The sequence below is a fragment of the Musca autumnalis genome, unplaced genomic scaffold, assembly GCF_047663935.1.
Source record: "Musca autumnalis isolate F117 unplaced genomic scaffold, ASM4766393v1 scaffold_1, whole genome shotgun sequence".
NCBI classification, from domain to species: domain Eukaryota; kingdom Metazoa; phylum Arthropoda; class Insecta; order Diptera; family Muscidae; genus Musca; species Musca autumnalis.
In genome coordinates, this window is record NW_027411644.1 from 330,979,083 (window position 1) to 331,001,432 (window position 22,350).

At 37.0% G+C, this 22,350-nt stretch overlaps 1 protein-coding gene across 5 annotated transcripts in view; it reads left to right on the forward strand.

Annotated features, from left to right (window-relative positions):
• Positions 1 to 22,350, forward strand: part of LOC141390195 (uncharacterized) — a 119,592-nt gene that overhangs the window by 66,928 nt on the left and 30,314 nt on the right. For all 5 annotated transcript variants that reach the window (XM_073962953.1, XM_073962950.1, XM_073962951.1 and 2 more), the window contains exon 3: positions 17,886 to 17,933. In XM_073962953.1, coding sequence (XP_073819054.1) covers positions 17,886 to 17,933 — 48 coding nt within the window. The remainder of the gene's footprint in view (positions 1 to 17,885; positions 17,934 to 22,350) is intronic.

The following is a 22,350-nucleotide window of genomic DNA, read 5'->3' on the forward strand; positions in this document are numbered from 1 at the left end:
GTTATCGTGCGCACAATTGTTCCGAACATTTTTGAACTTTTGTGGGGTAGGTACCTGAAGGAGTGGACCAATATGGCTTATCTACGAACATAAACTAAGTTTGGGAACAATATTACGACGACCAAATTTTGGCCGGAATCGGCATATCCGTTCGAGAATTATCTTGCGCTTCCACCGATAAACACGGTGTCGTAGGGTTTGTTTTTCAACTTTCAGGCTATTTTCTCAGGAAGTATGGACTTGCCCCTAATGAAACTTACAGCGTCGTATAGAGGACTGCGAATACAACTTGCGTAAACAAAAATCAAAGCGATTCGAGACCAGGTCCTAAACTGAACTTTTCCGAAATTTTGTGTAGGAGGTACCCGAAGGAGTGGACCGATTGAGTCCATATTGGAACCTTATCTAAGTTTGGTAGAAATTACACGATGTGCAAAGTATGGACCAAATCGGTTATTCCCTACAAGAGTTATCGTGCGCACAAGTTTTGCGACAATTTTTGAACATTTGTGGTGGAGGTACCTGAAGGAGTGGACCTATATGGCCCATCTTCGAACTTAAATCGAATCTGGACAAAATATTTTGATACCCAAAATTTGAACCGAATCGATTGATCCGTTCGAGAGTTATCGTGCGCACCAGCCAGCCAGACAGACAGACGGACAGACAGACGGACGGACATTGCTAGATCTACTCAAAATTGTCTGAAACGGATATCGTACAAACATACTTGGGGTCTAAAACCATTATTTCGATGAGGCACATTTCTGGTCGTATCAAAGTGTAAATACCCTCTTTAGCCTAAAGGCTGAGGGTATAAAAATTCAAATTACAATTGGAAAAAATCGAATTACAAATGAAATAATTCGAATATAAAATGAAATTCTCAAATTACAAATGAAATAATTCGAATTCCAAATGAAATTTTCAAATTACAAAGGGAATAATTCGAAATTCAATTGGAATTCTCAAATTACAAGTGAAATGTTTCGAATTACAACTGAAATTATTCGAATTACATGTGAAAATGGTGTAGTAATAAGTAGTTCCTCCGTAGTTCGGAATAAGTAGTAACAGGGGTTATTCTGAATGAAAACTCCTCGTGAGTTTTGTCTTTGAACGACAATGTTTGAAAATACTTCAGATTGTACGGGCATAAATAAAAAGACAAGAAAATAAATATAACGGTGCCAGTCATTTACTCAAAGAGTGGCATAAATCAAAAAAAGCGTTTTTGGAGTTAGCAAATTTCTATTTTTTCTGCGACTTCTACTTTATGTTGTGTACTTTATGTTTTCAGGTTGATATCTCTAAAACTCAATGAGTTAAAGCTTATTTTCTAGGAGTTTTGCATAAATCATCAAAAAGTTTTTTGAGTTTATGAAGAACTAAAATACTTCAAATCATGCACAGAAATTTAGCACTGACATCTGGCTAGCTTTTTACGAAAAAGGGTCCAAGTTGTTATTTTATTTTTTGTGCAGTAACCTTTTTATGTTGGGAAGTCAAATTTCAATCGGCAACTTAAAACGCATTTTTCTCAAAACTTGATTTTTTGAAATGTGTCACTCTTTGAGTTAATGAGCGATATGATTGATGTGTCTGATGACCTGAATAACCACCAGCAAAACGTTCGTAGCATATTGGTTGGGACTTCGCTAGAAATCATTTTTCAACACAATTCTCCCAATTCTCCCTAGCTCATTAAATAAATTAATGAAACATTTCACAAATAATGACTTTCGTCCTAATAAGAAAACAATAAGTAAACAAGTGAGCAAAGGCTATAGTCGGGACAGGGCCGACTATGTGATATCCAACACCACTACCCCTTGTATAAGTTTTTCACTGATAAACATTTCTTTTATGGAGATACGAAGGTTATAAGCCCCGATGGCTTTTATACCAAATGACGTAGGGCTAACCGAACCAAAATATGTTATAAAATTCCACAAATTGGTATACCTGAGCGTTTTTTTCTATATTTCAAGTCTTTTACCACTTTTGACAACGCAATTGGGATCCATTTAAAGCTCAGAATGTCTTCATTACTATAGCGTGGTGCGCCTGAACAAACATATAATGAAGGGCGCTTACACCTGGGAAGTATTCGCGGATTCGGTAAAAAAAGTCTAAAACAGTTTTTTAATCTCAGCCGTTTCAAAGCATCATTCTGAAAACCTAAAAATGTGAACTTTGACCGCGATTTATCTTTAAATCCCTCCAGCGATTTTTTTTTTTGTTTTGTGAATTTTTCCATCTATGCTGTTTTAGAACTTGCACAAAATTCCCAGGTTTAAGCGTTTATCATTTACAGTTAGATGCGGAGCACCGTGGATGACATTGTTTTATAAAGAAGCGATACAGTCAGTACATTGTCCAAATTTGAACTTCTATTTCTTAAAAATGGTGAAACCTAAGAAAATATCATAAGGGTAAATCTTGTAGAGACTTTTTACTGCTACAATATTTTCTCTAATCCTATTTCCATAGGACTTGCGGTTTCCAAGCAAAATCGTAAATACCTAAAAACCCTAAAAATGTGAACTTTGACCACGATTTATTTAAAAAGCCTTCCGGTGATTTTTTTTTATTTTTCTCATCTATGTTGTTACCAAATCAACAAAAACTTTCCAGGCGGAAGCCCCTTTCATTTAAATTTATTTCAGGCGATGTACACCAGCCTATTACGCGATATTTTCTTCTTCCATTGACGGGCTTCCTTTTGGAATATTCCTAGTAGAAGCGAAGAATAAAACGTTGAACTTTTCTACACATTAGTTTTTTGCACATTCCAAACCCTGAATATTATGCGACCATAACAAACTCAATAGGCTTCTTCCTCTCTGGGACCCCCTTCTTCCCCTCCGGGACCTCCATCAACACCCAACATTTGGTGACGATCCCACCTAAATGTCGACCTAAAACGTGATTACAAGGTTTAGATGGACAGACAAACGGACGGACACGCATAGCCAGATCGACTCAGCTCGAGACATTCAATCGAACATTATTTCAATGTGTTACAAAACCAACTTATAAAACCCTCCCCACATAGTCGTGGAAAAATGCAATGATCGCGTACTTATTTGTCTAAAAAATCCATCCAAATCAACATACTTCTTCTCGCACATGCCAGAATTTGTTAAAAGTTTACGACGTTTACTTCTTTTTATACGTTTTGTGTGTCAAAAATGTCGGCCGTAAACCTAAATATTTGACATTTGCTGAATATTTTTCAATCATCACTCGAAACACTAGACGTCTTCCTTGTACTGATCTATAACATCTGACAACATTGATCGAACTATTTTTGGCACTTATACAGCAAACTACAGAATCAGCCCAAAATTGTATTTTTCTTCAATTTCATCCGTTAACAATTAATCGCAGGGACAAAGCACCCACATATCTCGAATGACCTCTAACTTACAAGAAATATGCCTACATAAATAAAACTAGCAGATGCCAGGTTTGCTGTTACAATGAATATAACAGGAAAGTAAAATCAATAAAATTTGCATTTTCTTTAGCAAAAAGAAAATTAAGACGAACTTCGATACACATAACCTTTGTGATTCGTCAATACATGACTTAAACAATAACCATATTTATTAACTACCAGCCTCTCCCCAAGCTTAGCCAATGGGTATGGCAATAATTTTCATGGACAACAGAATGGATAGACACAAGTAAAGCATATTACATAGCTCACAGGCAGATGAATATTTTCAAAAACATCCAGGCGCACGTATATACATACATACCAACATTCTTCAACTACTCATATTTCTTTCGTTCGATATGATTGATTTATTTTCGAGAATGCATTTTCTTTTGTTCACCTTTTCTTCACATTATTCCATATCATCGTCGTCGTAGCAACAAACAAAAAATTCTTTCAACGCAGTTTCAAGTGCTTCAAAACGAGGACAGAAGAGGAAATTTGGACTGAAGACTAAATGGATTCAGATGACAAATATTGAAGCATCTTTGAATACTTACTATCTCAGTATCAACAATATTCTCGTCCCCATACTCATTCCCATCCTTGTCAATGTCGTTGTCCTTCCATCAAGAGAGTAAAGTCATTACACACAAACTATTGCATATTGCTGGCTCGCAGCATAGAAACGAACATTCAAGTGTACCAAAGAATCAGCCAGACAAAGAATGGTAAAATTAGGAAACACTGTTGCCAGGATGGAAGGGAAAAATGGTTTGCTCATGTACTCAAGCAGCTGCCGCTACTAATATTCAAGGATAAGGGAGAACAACAACAGCGGCATCAATAGTTTCAACTAAGTCTAAACAAGCAACCCTGCAAACAAACAGCAGTAATTCTACCAATCAAGTCGAACTCATTGTCTTTGCGTGATTACAGATAGACAGACACACACACACAGTGATATCAGTTCAAATAACTTGACAAAATACCAGCAGAATATGATGACTCACTAAAAAACTTTGAACCTTGGAATAATTACACGCCTGCCACACCCACTTCTTCTTGGCCAATTCGCCAGAACGGTTGCTGCTGACATTATAATGGAACTTTTTCTCTTTCGGCAACATCTCAAATTTGAAAATCCTCCATTTTGAAATTAAATGAATGAACGGACGATTATTCACTCGATTGAATTTCAAATTTAAATTTCTGTTGATATTGTTGTTGTTTTTTTCATTTCTTCTTCTTTTTATGGCGGCTCCTTGAAAAACAAAAAAAAAAAACAAAGAATAAGAAGAAATTCAACGACAAGCACAGGAAGTCCTTTGGTAGAACTGTGTAAGGGGCAGTGTATTCAACACTGAGGTCATTTCAAAAACAACATCTTTATATTTTTCTACTGGGAAAACTAAATTGGAGCAAAATGCTCAATGCCCGCCCGCATAAGAATTGTATGATCTGGAAATCTGTTTTCCTTCTTTGGGGCGTAACGGTTGACTGCACTTCTGCTTACACAGTATTCTATCCCACAAAATATTTGATTATACAAAAATACAATTACACAATTACACTGAGATACATACATATGAACTCATGGTACTCATGACTTTTGAAATTGCTAAATATAGGAGGAGGTAGAACAGAACTGTAGGGGATGGAAGATACCAAGCAACGGTCCTGACCGGTTTTAACATGGCAAAGCCCAGGATTTATCTTGGTTCCTCTTTCATCCCAAGTGGATACTGACCTCCCCGTGGTGTCACTTGCGGAACTGCCTTTAACACTCGTTAAAGGCAGTGAGCTAACATGTGCCGCGCGTTCACCCATAAGAACGTTAAAAACTTGGGTTTGGGCGTCGGGTTAGTAACCCTCCCCTAGAAAAAAACAGCCTACTATGAAAAAACGAAAGAAAAGAAAAACAAACCCCTATAAAGTTGACGAACCCCGCAAACGTTTTAAGGACCATGATCTGCGAATCTGCACCTGGAATGTTCGCACTCTTTATAGAGAAGGTGCAGTCTTCACATTGGCAGACGTACTTGAAAAGTACAAGGCCGATATTACTGCCATACAGGAAATACGATGGATTGGGAAAGGCGTCACAACAACACCTAAAGGTGACGCACTGTATTATAGCTGCCATGACGTAAGAATGAGTTTGGTTGTGGATTCGTAGTTAGTCGGAGACTAAAACATCTGGTATCCAGCTTCACCGACGTAGCCAGGGGGGGGGGGGGCCGGAAATGATTTTAGTTCCCATAGGATATTAGCTTATGTTACAAATTTTTTAATTTTTGAGTAAAATTTTAAGCTGTTTTAAATTGTTCAAGAAATATGTAAAGTAGTTGGAAGCATTACAGAGAATTATTTAACTACATTGGTATACTTATTGTTCAACATATTTGAAAATATAAAAATAATGAACAAGTTAGGCTTTTTGAGCAATTTTATGCATAGTTCTTGTTAAGTTTGAAGGTGTTGTTTAAGCGTTTAATCGGAATTTTAGGTTGACGGTGTTACTGAGTTCAGAACAATACGTTTATTTGTATTTATTGAACGTTTGTTTGTAGGTCGAATACTTTGGCTTGGCAACATCCAGAAAAAAAAATTGCGACATTTTGTTTTTGAAATTTTTTATAAGAGCAATTCAACAATAAAATGTAAAACTGTTGCTTAATCTTTGTGGTTTTAATTGTTTGTATATTTTCTCTAACACGTTTTTATAATGAACTATTTTGAAATTCATAACAATTACAAATTCTTTATTATGTTTGAAATTTGCAATAAAAAAAAACTATGTATATCAACCATTTTTTTATAATTTCTGTTCCACCGCAGTGTCGTAAATGTCTATTGGACAAAAGGATTTTTCTGTCCAATTTTTATGTTTTGTTCGACCTTTCGAATGTTAATAAAATCAAGATTATTGAGCTTGAGGTCAATGTTTATATTTTATTAGCTGACCCTGGTGCGCTTCGCTACACCGAATAAGGTAAAATATATTTTGACAAATTTATTTGTAGGCCAAATTTCGTCACACATTGCAACTTTCATTAAAATCGGGTATATAAAGCGTGTTTGGTGCATCAAATACATTAATCGGAGGAAAATATATATGGGAGCTATATCCAAATCTGAACCTATTTCAATATAATTTGAAAATTTTATGTCTAGACCCAATTCCGTCGCACATTTCAAATTTCATTGATATTGAACATACATAGCGTGTTTAATGCATAAAATACATGAAATCGACCGAAAATATATATAGGCACTATATCCAAATCTGAACCGATTTCAATTCTAGACCATTTTAGACCGATTTATTTCTAGACCAAATTCCTGCACACATCCAAAATTGGGAGACATTATCTGTTACCGTTCTATAGATATTTGCATAAAAAATCTAAATTTTTTGGAGTTACCTCCGATTCTGATGCTATATCTCGGGATCAACGCTGAATTTCAGAAATTTTTATAGCCTATGTTACTTTCAGGCCATGTAGTGATATACGAGTACTCTAAAAATTTCAGGAAGATCAGTTCAGCGGTTTTTGAGTCCATAAACTTCAAACAAACAAACGTACAAACATTTTTCTACTTTATATATATATTGATTTATTACATATTATTTCCAATATTTCAAAATTACAATGAATTTCATCTTCAGAGATTTTTCTGTCGATTACTCTTTGAATAAAACCAGAAGAAAACGTCATAGAAACCCACAGCAATTGTATTTTGGGAAGTACTTTCAATGGGTGCACATTTCTAGAAATGTTAATTTTTCCTGCTTCGGTAAAGGACCTTGTGACGACAAACGAAATCTAAAAACTGATCGGAAACAGGTTCTTCTTCGTCAACATCTCAACAAGTACCACTCGATTTTGCGGACAGGAATATACCCTGAGCCTGTGTGAATTGAAACATTCATCTGTAGACAGATCGAATAGCCACTACACAGCCAAAATCCTTAAACCCAAAAACTATGCATTAGGAGCTTTTCAGAAATTTGTAGCCATTTCGGACGTATGAACTTGCAAACAAAATAGGGATTTGTATCGTTGATCACAAGTGTTGCGGAGGAGGTATGGAGAAATGGACCGGACCGACATAGTTCATTTTCGGAGTAGATCTTATTTTGGGAGTCATTCCTTTTAAAAGATAAAGCGCCCACCAGTCATTTCAGTTCGCCACAGTATAATTGTCAACTTTTGACTCTTATGTCAGGAAATATGGACTTGCCCACGAAAAACTTAATACCGCTCTAAACTGCACTTAAACAACTGTTTTGAAGGTTTGTGAGGGAGGTACCATGGGCCATTTTCGAGCAAAAACTAAGTTTGGAAAAAATATTACTAAATCCAAAGTTTGGACCAAATCTGTTGCTCCGTTCAAGAAAACTCGCGCATACCACTTTAGCTAAAATTTGGGGGGAACATACCCGAAGAAGTAGACCGAAAACCACCATCTTCGAATTTTGTATATATAAGGTTTGCTGAAATATTGCGATAAACAAAGTTTGGACCAACGCAGTATCCGGTTCGAAAGTTGTCGTGTGCACTAGCCACTACACATGATTACCTTAGGTGTTCTTTACAGCTTTCGGGCCATTTCCCCTGGAAGTATAGACTTGCCTCTGAAAAACTTGTACGGTAGTAATAGGAGCCCCGAGAACACTTGTTGCAAAAAAGCAAAGCGTTTCCAGAGAGTTTATTTTATATTTACTTATAACTAATTATTAGCATAAAGCAAGTGAAGCCATGACCATTGAAGTCTTAAGCTTACACTGTTTATCCATAGAGGTCTTAAAATGCACATCGCTGAAAATTTTTGAAATACTCTGCGGAAGTTTGGCGAAAGATTAGATAGATCAAAATATCACGAAGGCCAAATTATGGACCGAATCGGTTGATCTGTTTGAAAATTATCATGCTCCCCAGGCGGCTACCCAGACGAACGGACATAGCTAAGTCGACTCCAAGTTTTCTGAAACAGATTTCTTCCAAACACCTTTTGGCCCTAAATCCACATCCGATGAGGCACATTTTGGCTAAAGGCTGAGAGTATAAAAAATGTAGATTGGGATAAATTGTGTTTATGGATTTTTGCTAAAAGAATGTATACAATGTATAGAACTTAGATTGGGCGACATTATTTCATTTTAAAAGAAGACTGGATTTCAGAGTTTCCCTTATTCCTGATCAATTTATGAGAAGATCCAGAATTTCTATAAGTGAAGTCCTACGATTGGACGCCAAAATTAGTCTATTGACAGATGTACGATTTGGCGACAGAATTTGTCATTTACATAACCGCTATTAGGTGCTAGAATTTCTTGATGGATAGATTAACTATTGCACAGCATTAGTTCTCGGCCTTCAGAAATTCTTTGCGATATGTAGACATCGGAATTTTGCATATTTTTTGAAAATTGTAATGTTAAGATATTTGAAATTTAAATGTTATGATATTTCTAAGGTTTTCCATTGTATTCGCTTTCTTTTGGCCTTACCGAAGTGATATCACTGAATTTCATAACATTCACTGTAGTTGTGAATTATTTAATAAATGATTCGCCGAAAAATATATGGGATTATTAATATATTCATTGTTTTGACCATATATTAACTGTGACATATTGTCAAAAAAGTTCTAAAAGATAAAATTGGCCAAGAAGTCTTGCACCATATGAACTGAAAAATAGTATTGAAAATTATTTCATCAGTAGAATAGGTCTAAAATAAGGTTTGCATCTTTGCTAAATATGACATTTTCGCTAACATGAACTTTCAAAATTTTGCTCAGGTGGGCCCCCCCCGAAATGAAATCCTGGCTACGTCCCTGTCCAGCTTCACCCGAGTGAATGAAAGACTTGCTGCAATTCGAATAAAAGCTAAATTCTTCAACATTTGCGCTTATGCTCCCACTGAAGAAAAGGATGAACAGACCAAAGATATATTTTACGAGCGCTTAGAAGAAACATATGACCGTTGCCCTGCCCATGACATTAAAATCATTCTAGGCGATTTTAATGCCAAAATTGGAAAGGAGAATATCTTTGGCCCAACAGTCGGGAAATTCAGTCTCCACAGTGAAACATCTGACAATGGTATGAGACTGATAGACTTTGCAGCTGCAAAAAACATGGTAGTTAGCAGTACCAGATTTAATCATCTCGATATTCATAAGGGCACCTGGCTGTCTCCAGATCAGAAAACAAGAAACCAAATTGATCATGTTGTGATAGATGGAAGACATTCATCGAGCGTGTTGGATGTACGATCGTTCCGAGGCGCAAACATTGATTCGGACCACTACCTTGTTGCAGCAAAGGTACGCACCCGCTTAAACGTAGCAAACAAAGTACGAACAGACACAACACGAAAGTTAGACATCGGTAAGCTGCAATCACAACAGATAGCCACAGCACATAGAGTCAAGCATCAAACTGATGGCTTTGGTACAGGCACATCCTCCTGTAGAGACCAGCAAGGTAATTTGGTAACTGATACAGATAGTGTACTCAGGATATGGAAAGAACATTTTTCAAATCTGTTGGTATCCTATAGCAGCGAAGATACGACGAAGATACCACAGTCCCAATCCCAGAAGATGGTATTGAATGTATACCGCCCAGCCAAGATGAGGTAAAGACAGCAATAAATCGGCTGAAGAATAATAAGGCAGCAGGGGCCGATGGCTTACCAGCCGAGCTGTTCAAAACCGGAGGCGACACGCTGATAAGGTGTATTCATCAGCTAGTTAGCACCATCTGGCAGGAAGAACGAGTACGCGACGATTGGAACCTGAGTATCCTGTGTCCACAAGAAGGGAGATAAGACTGTATGCTCTAACTATAGGGGCATAAGTCTACTTCCTATTGCCTACAAGATCGTGTCAGCGATATTGTGCGAACGAATAAAGCCTATGGTCAACGAGATAATTGGACCATACCAATGCGGCTTTAGACCTGGCAAGTCCATCATTGACCAGATATTTACCCTGCGGCAAATCCTGGAGAAGACCCAAGAGATGCAGATCGACACCTACCACCTTTTTGTCGATTATAAAGCAGCCTTCGACAGCCCGCTGCGTTCAAAGGTATTCCAAGCCATGCCTGAATTTGGTATCCCCGCAAAGCTCATCCGGCTTTGTAAAATAACTTTAACTGACACGAGGTCCTCAGTTAAAATAGGAAAGAACCTCTCCGAAGAGTTTGGTACCAAAAGAGGTTTCAGACAAGGAGACAGCCTTTCGTGTGACCTCTTCAACATCCTGCTAGAAAAGGTTATACGAGAGGCAAACGTCAAAAGAAGTGGCACAATCTACACCAATAGTCACATGTTACTTGCTTATGCTGATGATATAGACATCATGGGCCGATCAGTAAAAGAAGTAACTGATACCTTTATAAAGGTCGAAGGAGAATCTGCTAAAGTGGGTCTGGCGGTAAACGGTGAGAAGACCAAGTTGATGGTGTCGACGCGCAATGCGTCCATTGAGCTCGGACCGACTGTGGAAGTTGGTTCCTATAATATTGAGGTAGTAAAAGACTTCGTCTACCTTGGCACCTCCGTAAACACAACAAACGACATCAGTTGTGAAATAAAAAGAAGAATTGTATTGGCCAACAGATGCTACTTTGGTTTAAGTAAGCAGTTTAAAAACAAAGCCACATCTCGTCAAACAAAAATAACGCTCTACAAAACACTGATACTACCCGTGCTGATGTATGGCGCCGAAGCCTGGATACTTGCGCAAGCAGACATGGCAGTGCTTGGTGTGTTTGAGAGAAAAATTCTTCGAAAGATCTACGGACCAATCTGCGTTGACGGTGAATATCGACGTCGCATGAACCACGAGCTGTATCTGCTATACAACGACATCAATATTGTTAAACGTATCGAGATGCAGCGATTGCGTTGGCTAGGCCATATCATAAGTATGAGCGATGATGAACCCGCTAAAAAGGCGTATAATTACGGACCGCTTGGCGGTGCACGCAGAATTGGCAGGCCAAGGAATAGATGGCGCAAACAAGTGGATGATGAGATGAAAAGGCGCGGTATTCCAGAGTGCGAAGCAACAAATAGAGAGGAATGGAGATCTCTTCTTAGTTCGGCCTATAGAACAAACGTTCTGTAATGGGCCAGCTAAGTAAGTAAGTAAGTATGTATATAGAAAGAACAATTACGGTAAGTTTTCGGCCGGACCAAACTTTAAAGCAATCATACTTACAACTTCCCTAAACGAAAACCAAATCTATTGGAAAATATACCAACATGAAGACATATGGCGTTCAAAATAGCTCGAACCAAATCAATTTATTAAGAGGACTATATCAAAACGTAGACATATACTGACAGCTTAATCCAAAGATATTTCAAAACCTCAAAAACCTTATATCAGAAGGTACTATTATATGGGAGACTATACCAAACGTAGAACAGGGAAAACAATATTTTATGTTGAAGCCAATTCGGTTTACTGATAGTCCGGTCATATGGAGGCTATCAAACGTGGACCTGTGTCGAAAATTTTCGTGACCACTGGGAATTTCAAATTACAAATTAAAGTTAGTTCGGTAAAAACGTAGCTTAAATCTTAAAAATCTTCAAAATAATTATAATCGGGAGGTACCATTATATGGGACTAAGTCAAAGCATTGACCTACATTGAACATTTTTGTGGAGAGGTGATGTGACCGCTGGTAATCTCAAAAGGCAAATTACAACTACTTCGGTTAAAAATTGTAGCTAAAACCTCAATATCCTTAAAATCCGCAGGTACCTTTACATGGGGGCTATGCTCAAACGTGGTGGAGAAATTTTGTGTCCACGGAGAATTTTAAATGTTAAGTTATAGGTAGCTCGGTCAAACATATAGCTAAAATCCTCCAAATAATGAAAGCCGGGAATATTAATTTTGGAAAAATGGTGGACTGTTACATTCAACATTTCAATTTTTAGCAAAAAAAAGTAAGAGAGTATACCCTCAGCATCGGAACTAAAGAAAAAAAGCAAACACAATGCTTCGGATGTTTACAGTTTTTTTTTTAATTTTTGGACCAATTCCTCGGAAGTTTGGACTTGCCCCCGAGAAAATTTTAGCGTTTTAATTAGGATCCCATACAAAATTCCATACTGATACATGACTAGATGAAATAATACAATGTTATCTTGCGGATTTGTAATTTTAGTTGAAGTATGGTCAAAAATTGTACAATCGTGAAGGAGGCTGCAAGGACAATCTGGCAAAAACAATCTCAAAACTATCCAAGAGGAGCTTCACTTTCAGAATGTTATGTGGGAGGTACCCGAAGTAGTGAACCGATATAGTCCATATTCGATCACGAATTATACCTAGTAGTATAAACATATACAAAGTTATGACCGATTCGATTACTCCCTTCGGGAGAAAACTGTTAAGCTTTTGTGGGGGAGTCACCGAAAGGAGTGGACCGATATGGTCCATATTAAACTAAATTTGGAAAAAATATTACGAATGGCAAATTTTTGAAGCGGTCGGTTACTTTGTTCGAGAGTTATCGTGCCCACTAGCCAGACGGACATTGCTCAATCGTCTCCAAATTGTCTGAAACAGATTTCGTCGAAAAATACTTGGAGTCAAAACCGTTTATTTTGATGAGGCACATTTTTGGTCTTATCAAAGTGTATATACCCTCTTTACCCTAAAGGCTGAGGATATAAAAAGTTGGCAGCTTTTTGGCCATAAGACGGCCAAAATTTTTTTCTTTTTTTAAATTCCCCCGTCTTGATATAATTAATAGCCCACAAAAACCGATGATGATCGCGCTAGCCGTCTTTGAGCTATAGTGGACACCATTTTTTTTTAAGTGCCAAGGGTGGGGGGCTGTTACTGGGTACACCCCTTAAGTTCGAAGTTTAATCATGATCTTCAACGTATTCGTTTGCAGCTGTGGATTGAGAAAATACCCACACATAAAATAAAACAACGGTAGTTGTTTTAGTAGAAGCTGCTCGATTTCGAGCGTAATTTCCCCCCACACGTAAACGAGCAAGGCATATGCAAGTGGAAAAATAGAGAATACTCTATTTCTTTTTCTACTCGCAGGAGTGCTCCCGATCGCGTAGAGAGTGAAACTCGCTCGAATTCGAGCATCTCGGAGCTTTGATACTAATTCAATAAAAAACTGTATGCCTTTTATGTGTGAACGTCTTGCGTGTACACTCTTGAAATAAAATATAAAAACTCGACTTTGGCGAATTTGAGACAAGACGATTATCATTCCCTGCATTAATCAGTTAGGGGCCACTGCAAATTTTACAAAAACCGAACATTTTTTTATTAGCTAATTTTAAAGTATAGGTAGAATTAGGAGGGTTGGCGTTTTTTGTTTGGGATGACGACTTCTATTTTGTTTTTCAAAATAGTCAGGCTTAATCCCATAGTCGTTGTTTTAATATTTTATTAAAACAACTTTAATTTATTAGTGGGAAAAAATTGGCGGTGTTTACCAAGGGGTAAGGCAGGGAATACTATAGTTTCAGATCTCGCCACAGATCTTCATCAGTTCCCTTATTTCTTGTTTTTCAACAAGAAACTTTTTATACCCAAGTGTCAATTGCTAGCTCAAATAGGTAGTGCTAGAGTTTAGGTAGTGCCAAAGAAATTCTCGATCAGAGTGTTTCTTTGCGCACGTATCTATTTGAGCTAGCAATTGACACTTGGGTATAAAAAGTTTCTTGTTGAAAAACAAGAAATAAGGGAACTGATGAAGATCTGTGGCGAGATCTGAAACTATAGTATTCCCTGCCTTACCCCTTGGTAAACACCGCCAATTTTTTCCCACTAATAAATTAAAGTTGTTTTAATAAAATATTAAAACAACGACTATGGGATTAAGCCTGACTATTTTGAAAAACAGTATAGGTAGAATAATAAAGTATAGGTAGAATAAAACATTTTGCAAAAAATTTCGAGTCGATCGGAAAAAGAAAGGACAAATTCATTGTGATTTGTATATAATATTGAAGGAAAAGCTATCCATTTTTTATACCCTCAGCCTTTAGGCGAAAAATTTCTGTCTGGTTGGCTGGTGCGCACGATAACTCTCGAACCGATCAACCGATTCGAACCAAATTTTGGGTATGGTAATATTTTTTCCAAGCATAGTTTAAGTTCGAAGATGGGTCATATCGGCCCACTCCCTTCGGTACCTCCCCCACAAAAGTCCAAACTTTTTCTGTAAAATGGTGTGAACGATAACTCTCGAAGGGAGCAATTGATTTGGTTCAAACTTCGCGCATCGTATTATTCCTTCCAGATATATATCGGATTCGAATATGGACTATATCGATCCGCTCCTTCGAGTACCTCCCACACAAAATTCAGATAAAATGAAGTTTAAGAGCGACTCTCGCATCGTTCTGATTTTTGTTCAGTATGTTGTTCTTGCGCAAGTCCATACTTCCTGAGATATTGGTCTTATAGCTCCAAGAAACCCTGACGGCACAAACCAAAATGGCTAATCCGCAAAATAATTCTCGCTGGGAGTTTCTGATTGGTGCATACTTTGCACATCATATTATTCCATCCAATCGTGTATCAGGTTAGAATATGGACTATATCGACCGCATACTTAGGGTACCTCCCACACAAATGTTGGGAAAAGTGCAGTTTTAGGACTCGTCTCGGATATATTTCAAATTGTTTGCAGAAGGTTGTTTTCACGGATCCTATTACAACGCTAAATTGTTTTCCGATGTAAGTCCATACTTCCTGAGATAATGACCCAACAGCTTCAAACAACCCTGCCTGCACCTATTAAAATGGATAGTGTGCAATATAACTTTCAACATTTTCAAAAATTTCTTCCAAACTTAGATTAACGTAATTTAATATTTCGAGTTCTCCCTGAATCAGAAGTTTGCCTAGTAAAATTTTTGGTATACGTCATTACAATACCTACAGATTCCATGTATTTTGAAGTAAACTCGTGGTACAAAAGTAATATATTTTATATACGGTATAGTTATTTATTGTGTTTGCTTCTTTTTTGGTCGTAGGCTGAGGGTATATCTCCGTCGGCACAGCTGACTGATAGTTTCCCACTTGATTTAGTTAAATTCGAAATCTTGACATTGAGAGTTCACCATTTATTTTAAATGGATATCTTTTAATTCCGTTTCGCTTATGGACAAGGTTCTTAATGATTCAGGGTGCCACCGTGGTGCAATGCTATGCACACCCTCCTTGCACGCTGAAGGTCGTGTGTTCGATTCCCCGGTCAGGCAACATCAAAAATCTCAACGGTGGCAAAATACCCATCCGTAATGTTTGGGACATTTCCTGAGTATTTCAGCTATGTAAAACTTCTCTACAAGAGGTATCTTAAGACACGCCCTTCGGTCTCAGCAATAAACAGTAGGTCCCATATCATTGAGTTAATATGAATCGGGGTGCACTCATTCATATGAGAAAAGTCTCCCTTGTCCCGTATGGGTTGTTTATGGAACAATTATTATTATAATCCCACAATACATATGTTGATCGGTTTATTCGTTTTCGAGCTACATTGGGCACGGCAAACTGCTTTAGTAAAAATTATGTGTGTTTTTAACAAAAAATTCAGTACCTCAAGTTATGGCCTTTTAAATGAAAAAAAAAAATCTTCTAAAAAAGTTTGGTAGATTTCTTGTAAAAAAAAAAACAAGTAAGAAAGTATCAGTCAGCTGTGCTGACGGAGATATACCCTCAGTCACTGACCAATAAGTATGCCGTATATAAAATATATTCATTATGTATCCTTAGTTTGCTTTAAACTCTGTATGTATCGTAATGTGGGGCTATACCAAATAACTGACATATACCAAACATTTTAAGTAACTAAACTTCTTCATAAAGGACTTGAAATATGAAATTACGTTAAACTAAGCTTGAACGAAATTTTTGAAAAAGTTTTTGAGTAATCTGCACAATAGTCATACTAATATGTGTCGATAGGGTTTTGGAACTTGGACCATTATCTCAGGAAGTATTGACTTACTCCGGAGAAAGATTGTACCCTTGTAAATGAGGCCGCTAGAACAACCTACTGAAAAAAAGAATCTAAACGATGCGAAAGGAGCTCTTGAACTTCACTTTTTTCGAACTTTGTGTGGGAGGTACCCGAAGGCGTGGACTGATATATCCCATATTCCAACCTGATAGATGACTGGATGAAATAATATGATGTGCAAAGTCTGCACCAATCAAAAACTCCCTGCGAGAATTATCTTGCAAATTTGCCATTTTGGTTGGTGCCGTCAGGATTTCTTGGAACCTTTAGGCCAAAATCTCAAGAAGTATGGACTTGCGCTAGTAAAAATTGTACTATCGTTAAGGGAGCCGCAAGGACAATTTACTGAAACAAATTTCAAAACGATCCGAGAGGAGCTCTTAAACTTCACTTTATCCGAATTTTGTGTGGGAGGTACCTGAAGGGGAGGACCAATATAGTCCATATTCGAACCCGATCTATATCTGGAAGAAATCATACGATGTGTAAAGTGTGGACCAAATCGATTGCTCCCTTCGGGAGTTATCGTTTACACCATTTTACAGACAAATTTTGAACTTTTGTGCGGGAAGTATCCGAAGGAGTGGACCGATATGGCCCATCTTCGAATTTAATCTAAGTTTGGACAAAATATTACGATACCCAAAATTTAGTTCGAATCGGTTGATCCTTTCGAGAGTTATCGTGCGCACCAGCCCGCAAGACAGACAGACAGACGGACAGACAGACAGACGGAAGGACATGGCTAAAACGACTCCAAATTGTCTGAAACGAATTTCGTATAAACATACATGTGGTCTAAAACTGTTATTTCGATGAGGCACACTTTTGGTCGTATCAAAGTGTATATAATGTAATTTTTGTTGCTCAATAAGTGGCCATAACCCCTTAAGTAAAAATTACCATTAATAAATATAATTGGAATAGAATGTATATTATTTTCCTTTATAGTTGTAATACCCCATAACGAGAACAAATATGCTGTTCACTGTAATGTTGTGTAATGTGATAACATCTATGTCATATATTACATACATACACATAAATATACATATGTATTGTATATTGAATGGTCAAGACAACTGCAGATAGAAAAAATAAATAGATAAAACTACTCACGACATAATTCAGTTCTATATTCATTGAGAAGATGGAATAGCTTCACTCATTTGTCCGACGTTTGTTTACATGCACGTATCATAATCGTTATGCCTTCCATACCCATCACTATTAAGCGATTATCTCTGTGCCAATACACAACATTTGTTGGCGTTGTTTGTATGTTATAAAAGCCATATATAGTTCCCCAAAGATAATCCTCTCAAAGTATTAATGCCAGTTTATTATTTCTCTCTTCTTATTTTCCACTTCTTTCTTTTTCTTCTTTTGCAGGTAATGTTGGTAAACAAATCAAAGGAGGATATTTGTTACGTTATAAAAGTAAGTATTCATTCAAAATGCTCTCTGTCTCTCTCTCTCACACACACTGTGTCACTCTCACACAAACTCCCGCTTGACAAGTATGTAATCATATATATTCTACACCCACATTTGGGTATATGTATGTATGTATGTGACGGTGGCCTTCGCAGCCATAGCATAAATTGTATTAAAAGCCAAAGTAGTAAAATTAAGTAAAAAAGTTAATAACAATAAAAGTAAATCATCTCTCTTGGAGCCAAACACGACCATGCCGCATACCTCACCATCAACGACATTACTCCCACTAGATAAGGCATGCTTCGGAATGTGATAGACTAAAACAACAGCAACAACAAGGGCAGTAATGGTGGCAACATATTCCAACAACAATGACACGTAAAATGACACTTCCAATTCTAAAATTCCATAGCAGCAGACACATGAAACTGGAGGACTAACGACGACCGACACAAACACTAAAACGCCAACAACAAAAACAATAACAGACTACTACTCATGGTCAACGTTAAGTTCCAAATGTTGCCAGATTTGTGATAGAATTAAGCTGTGACTATGCGACATATATATTAAACCGACCTTGTAATATTGGTTTCGTTATACAAAATCGGGGAGGATTTATTTTCCAGGTCAGATTTTTGCCTCACCTAAAAACTAATGAAAACATGAATAAACCACGATAATGTTAAAGACACCCACTAAGTTTCAAACGACTATGATCTGCGAATCTTCAACTTAAATTTCCGAAGTCTTTACATACAAGATGTTATGCACTGACGGACACACTGTATCACAGTTGCCTTGAAACAAGTCATGATTTTTGCTGTGGGTTTCTAGCAATTATAACGATACCACAGAACCAATCCCACAAAAAAGGTGATAAGCTAAATAATTGGACCATACCAATGGAATAATTGACCCAAATTAATACGAGTTTGGGCTTGACAAATTAAACATTGAACATGTTATTGGATTTTGGCAGATTCTGGAGAAGATTTAAGAGAAGAATTTCGACTCAGATATACAGTTGCTTTCATCATCAAGTCTTAATTGGGTAATCGTCGTTCTCGTTCAAAATCGGACAGATCCTCTCCAAATATTTTCATAGGAAACGATGTAGCCGACAAAAAATAGCGCAATTAAAAAATAGCTTTAAAACGTAGAAAGAGAATCTGCTGAAGTGGGTCCGGCAGTAAACATTTGAGGCTAATATTATCAAGCCTCTGATGATATCGGACCAATTATAGTTTTGAAGTTGTTGGTCCACCTCGCCACCTCTAAAAATAAAACAGACCCCATCAGTTTAGAAATAAAGAGCAGAATAATAACGGCAAAGAGATCTTACTTTTCACAAAACAAGTCATTAAAAAGAAATTCGCATCTCGCCAAACAAAAACCACGCTCTAGAAGACTCTGATACTACCGAGGCTAATTCATGTGTTTGAAAGCATAATTCTTTGAAAGATCTGCGAAGCAATCTGCGTTGGCGGTGAGAAGCGGTGTCGTATGAACCACGAACTAGCCTGGTAAAGTTTGTGAATCATACGACACCGTGGTTCATACATCAACGCAGATCTTTCACAGAATCTTCCTTTCAAACACATGTAATAGCTTCGACAGTATCAAGCTGAAAACACATCCAACGTTTGGGTAAAGTTTTGTGTCGTTTCGGCCGTTTTTACACTGTTGGGCATGATGCCGAAAAATTCAAACTGATTTGAAATATATGCAGGCAAACAGATCAAAGCTGGACTTTGGTGTCGGCGTCGCACAGTGGTGCCGCTTCCTTGTAAACGTGGACAAAAATAGAAGGAGTTAACCTAGGATGATGAATTTTTGTACAAGTACATATGAGGGAATAAAAATGAAAAATACCAAATTTGGTCCATATCGGTTCAAATTTGGATATAGCCCCCATATATATCTTTCCCCGATATTGCTATTACTCTGTCAATTTTAAGAGAATAGCCTTCAAATTGAATATCTGATATTTTCGTAGGCCCATAATCAGTTTTACCGATTTTGAAAAAAAATCGGTTCAGGTTTGGATATAACCCTCATATATATCTTTTCCCGATTTTGCAATAAATCGGTCAATTTAAATTGAATATCCGTCAAATTTAGTATGCGATTTTTTTTAGGCCGTTGATCAGTATTTATCGATTTTGACAAAAAGCGGTTGAGATCTTGATATAGTGTTTATATATCATTCTCCGATTTTGCTGTAACTCAGACAATGTTAATTTAGTAGCCTTTAAATTTAATATTCGATAATTTCTACCGATTTAAACAATTTTGTTTTCTGATTTGGATGTAGTCCCCGTATATGACGGTACTTTTGTTTTTAATATTCCCTCTTTCCCTGCCTGGAGTTGCCACATAGTTGGTTTGAAATTTAAATAAACTTTATACTAACGATTTTCTATCTCGTTTATACATACGGTTTTCCATCTCTATTTTTTTAACGTGAAATATCCGGAAATACATGCCAACTAAATGAAGATAGAGCCTTTATCATGACAATATAAACTTTTAAAGGCCAATGGCCACTCTTTAATTCCCAATTCAAAAGTTGTAATATACTTTATGTCTAAAATTAGAACGTTTGTTGGTTGAATTTATCATACATTTACAACAACATCCCACTCCAATCAAAATAGTGGCATTAACTATCGGCAAAATTATTTCAGATTCGCGCTTTTTAAGCGTTTTCGACCTACTATTAACAAAAATTACAAGAGACAATCAAATAAAGTGAATTGGTAAACTGAGGCAAAATCAGGAAACTTGCATTTTTTGTACACACTCTTTATGAAGATGTGATTGTGTCTCAAAGAATCGGATTTTGTCGGATGTAATTTTTGCATAATTTTATGCGAAAGGGATGTTTCTTTCATGTACCAAATGGCCAAAGCTGCAATTTGCTACAATTTTTAGATACGCTCCATGAAAGAAGCGAAATTTGTGAGTAATGTGTAACATGATATTGCATCAAACAACATAACGGTAGTTTATGTATAAACATTTTATGTAAACTTTTTTGTCCATAAAAAGGAAGTCTATTGCTCACTCTTGAATTCCCAATTCTAAACTTTTAATATTTTTATACCCTACACCATTATGTGGGGAGGGTATTATAAGTTGGTTTTGGCCAAAAAGTTTGTAACGCATCGAAATAATGGTCGTAGACCCATACTTATATATACCAATGAATGTCTCGACGAGCTGAGTCGATCTGGCTATGTGTGTCCGTCCGTCAGTCCGTCCGTCCGTCTGTCCGTCTATCCATCTAAACCTTGTAATCACGCTACAGGTCGCAATTTTGATCGGATCGTCACGAAATTTTGGATGTTGATGGGGGTCCCGGAGGGGAAGAAGCCTATTGATTATGGTGATGGTCGGGTAATATTTAGAGCTCGGAATGGGCAAAAAACTTATGTGGATAAAAAGACAACGTTCCAAAGCGAATATCTCAGCTTCTCAGGTTCTCGTAGGTGATCAAACAACGAAGATATCACAATAGTCGCAAATAAAACCCAAATTTTCATTTTTGCAATTTTAATTATAATGACGAATATCATAACTTTGGTTGGGGACTTTCCAAAAGCAAAGCCTGGCTGTGAAACAACGAAGATATCGCAAAAGCCGCTAATAGAACACAACTTTTCATTTTTGCGATTTTAATAATAATGACGAATATCACAGCTTTGGTTCCGGACCTTCCAAAAGCAAAGTCTGACAATGAAAGTAAAAAATCCCATAATTACAATGATGTAAAGCAGGTTGGCGTAGGTATCCAAATAACGGAGATATCGCAATAGTCGGTAATACTTTTTTCCACTTTTCCACTTTTTTGGAAATCACGCTACAGGTCGCAATTTTAATTGGATCGTCACGAAATTTTGAGTGTTATTGGGGGTCCCACAGAGGAAAAAACCTTTTGATTTTTGATAATGGTCGGATATTATTCAGGGGTCGGAATGTGACAAAAAAAAAATATTTGGAAAAAAGGACAACGTTTTATTTCAAAAAGTTAATATCTCCCTTCTGTAGGAGGTATATTGAAAGCAAAACCTGGCAAAGAAAGTAGAAAATATCACCTTTACAAAGATGTGAAGTAGGTTGTCATAGATGGTCAAACAACAGAGTTATCGCAATAGTCGGTTATGCATCCCTTTTTCCATTTTTTGTGCAATCACACTACGAAATTTTGTTCGGTGCCTCACGAAATTTTGGGGGTTGATGGGGGTCTAACACAGAAATAAGCCTATTGATGGTTGGCATACATCCCACTTTTCCATTTTTTATTTGGGTTGTACTGTCGATGCACTTAAATGAGTTTCAAAAAAATTAACCTGTGTTAATGAAGACATTCAGAGCAAAGGCGCTAAGCTATCCCAATTTTAATATTTTGAAT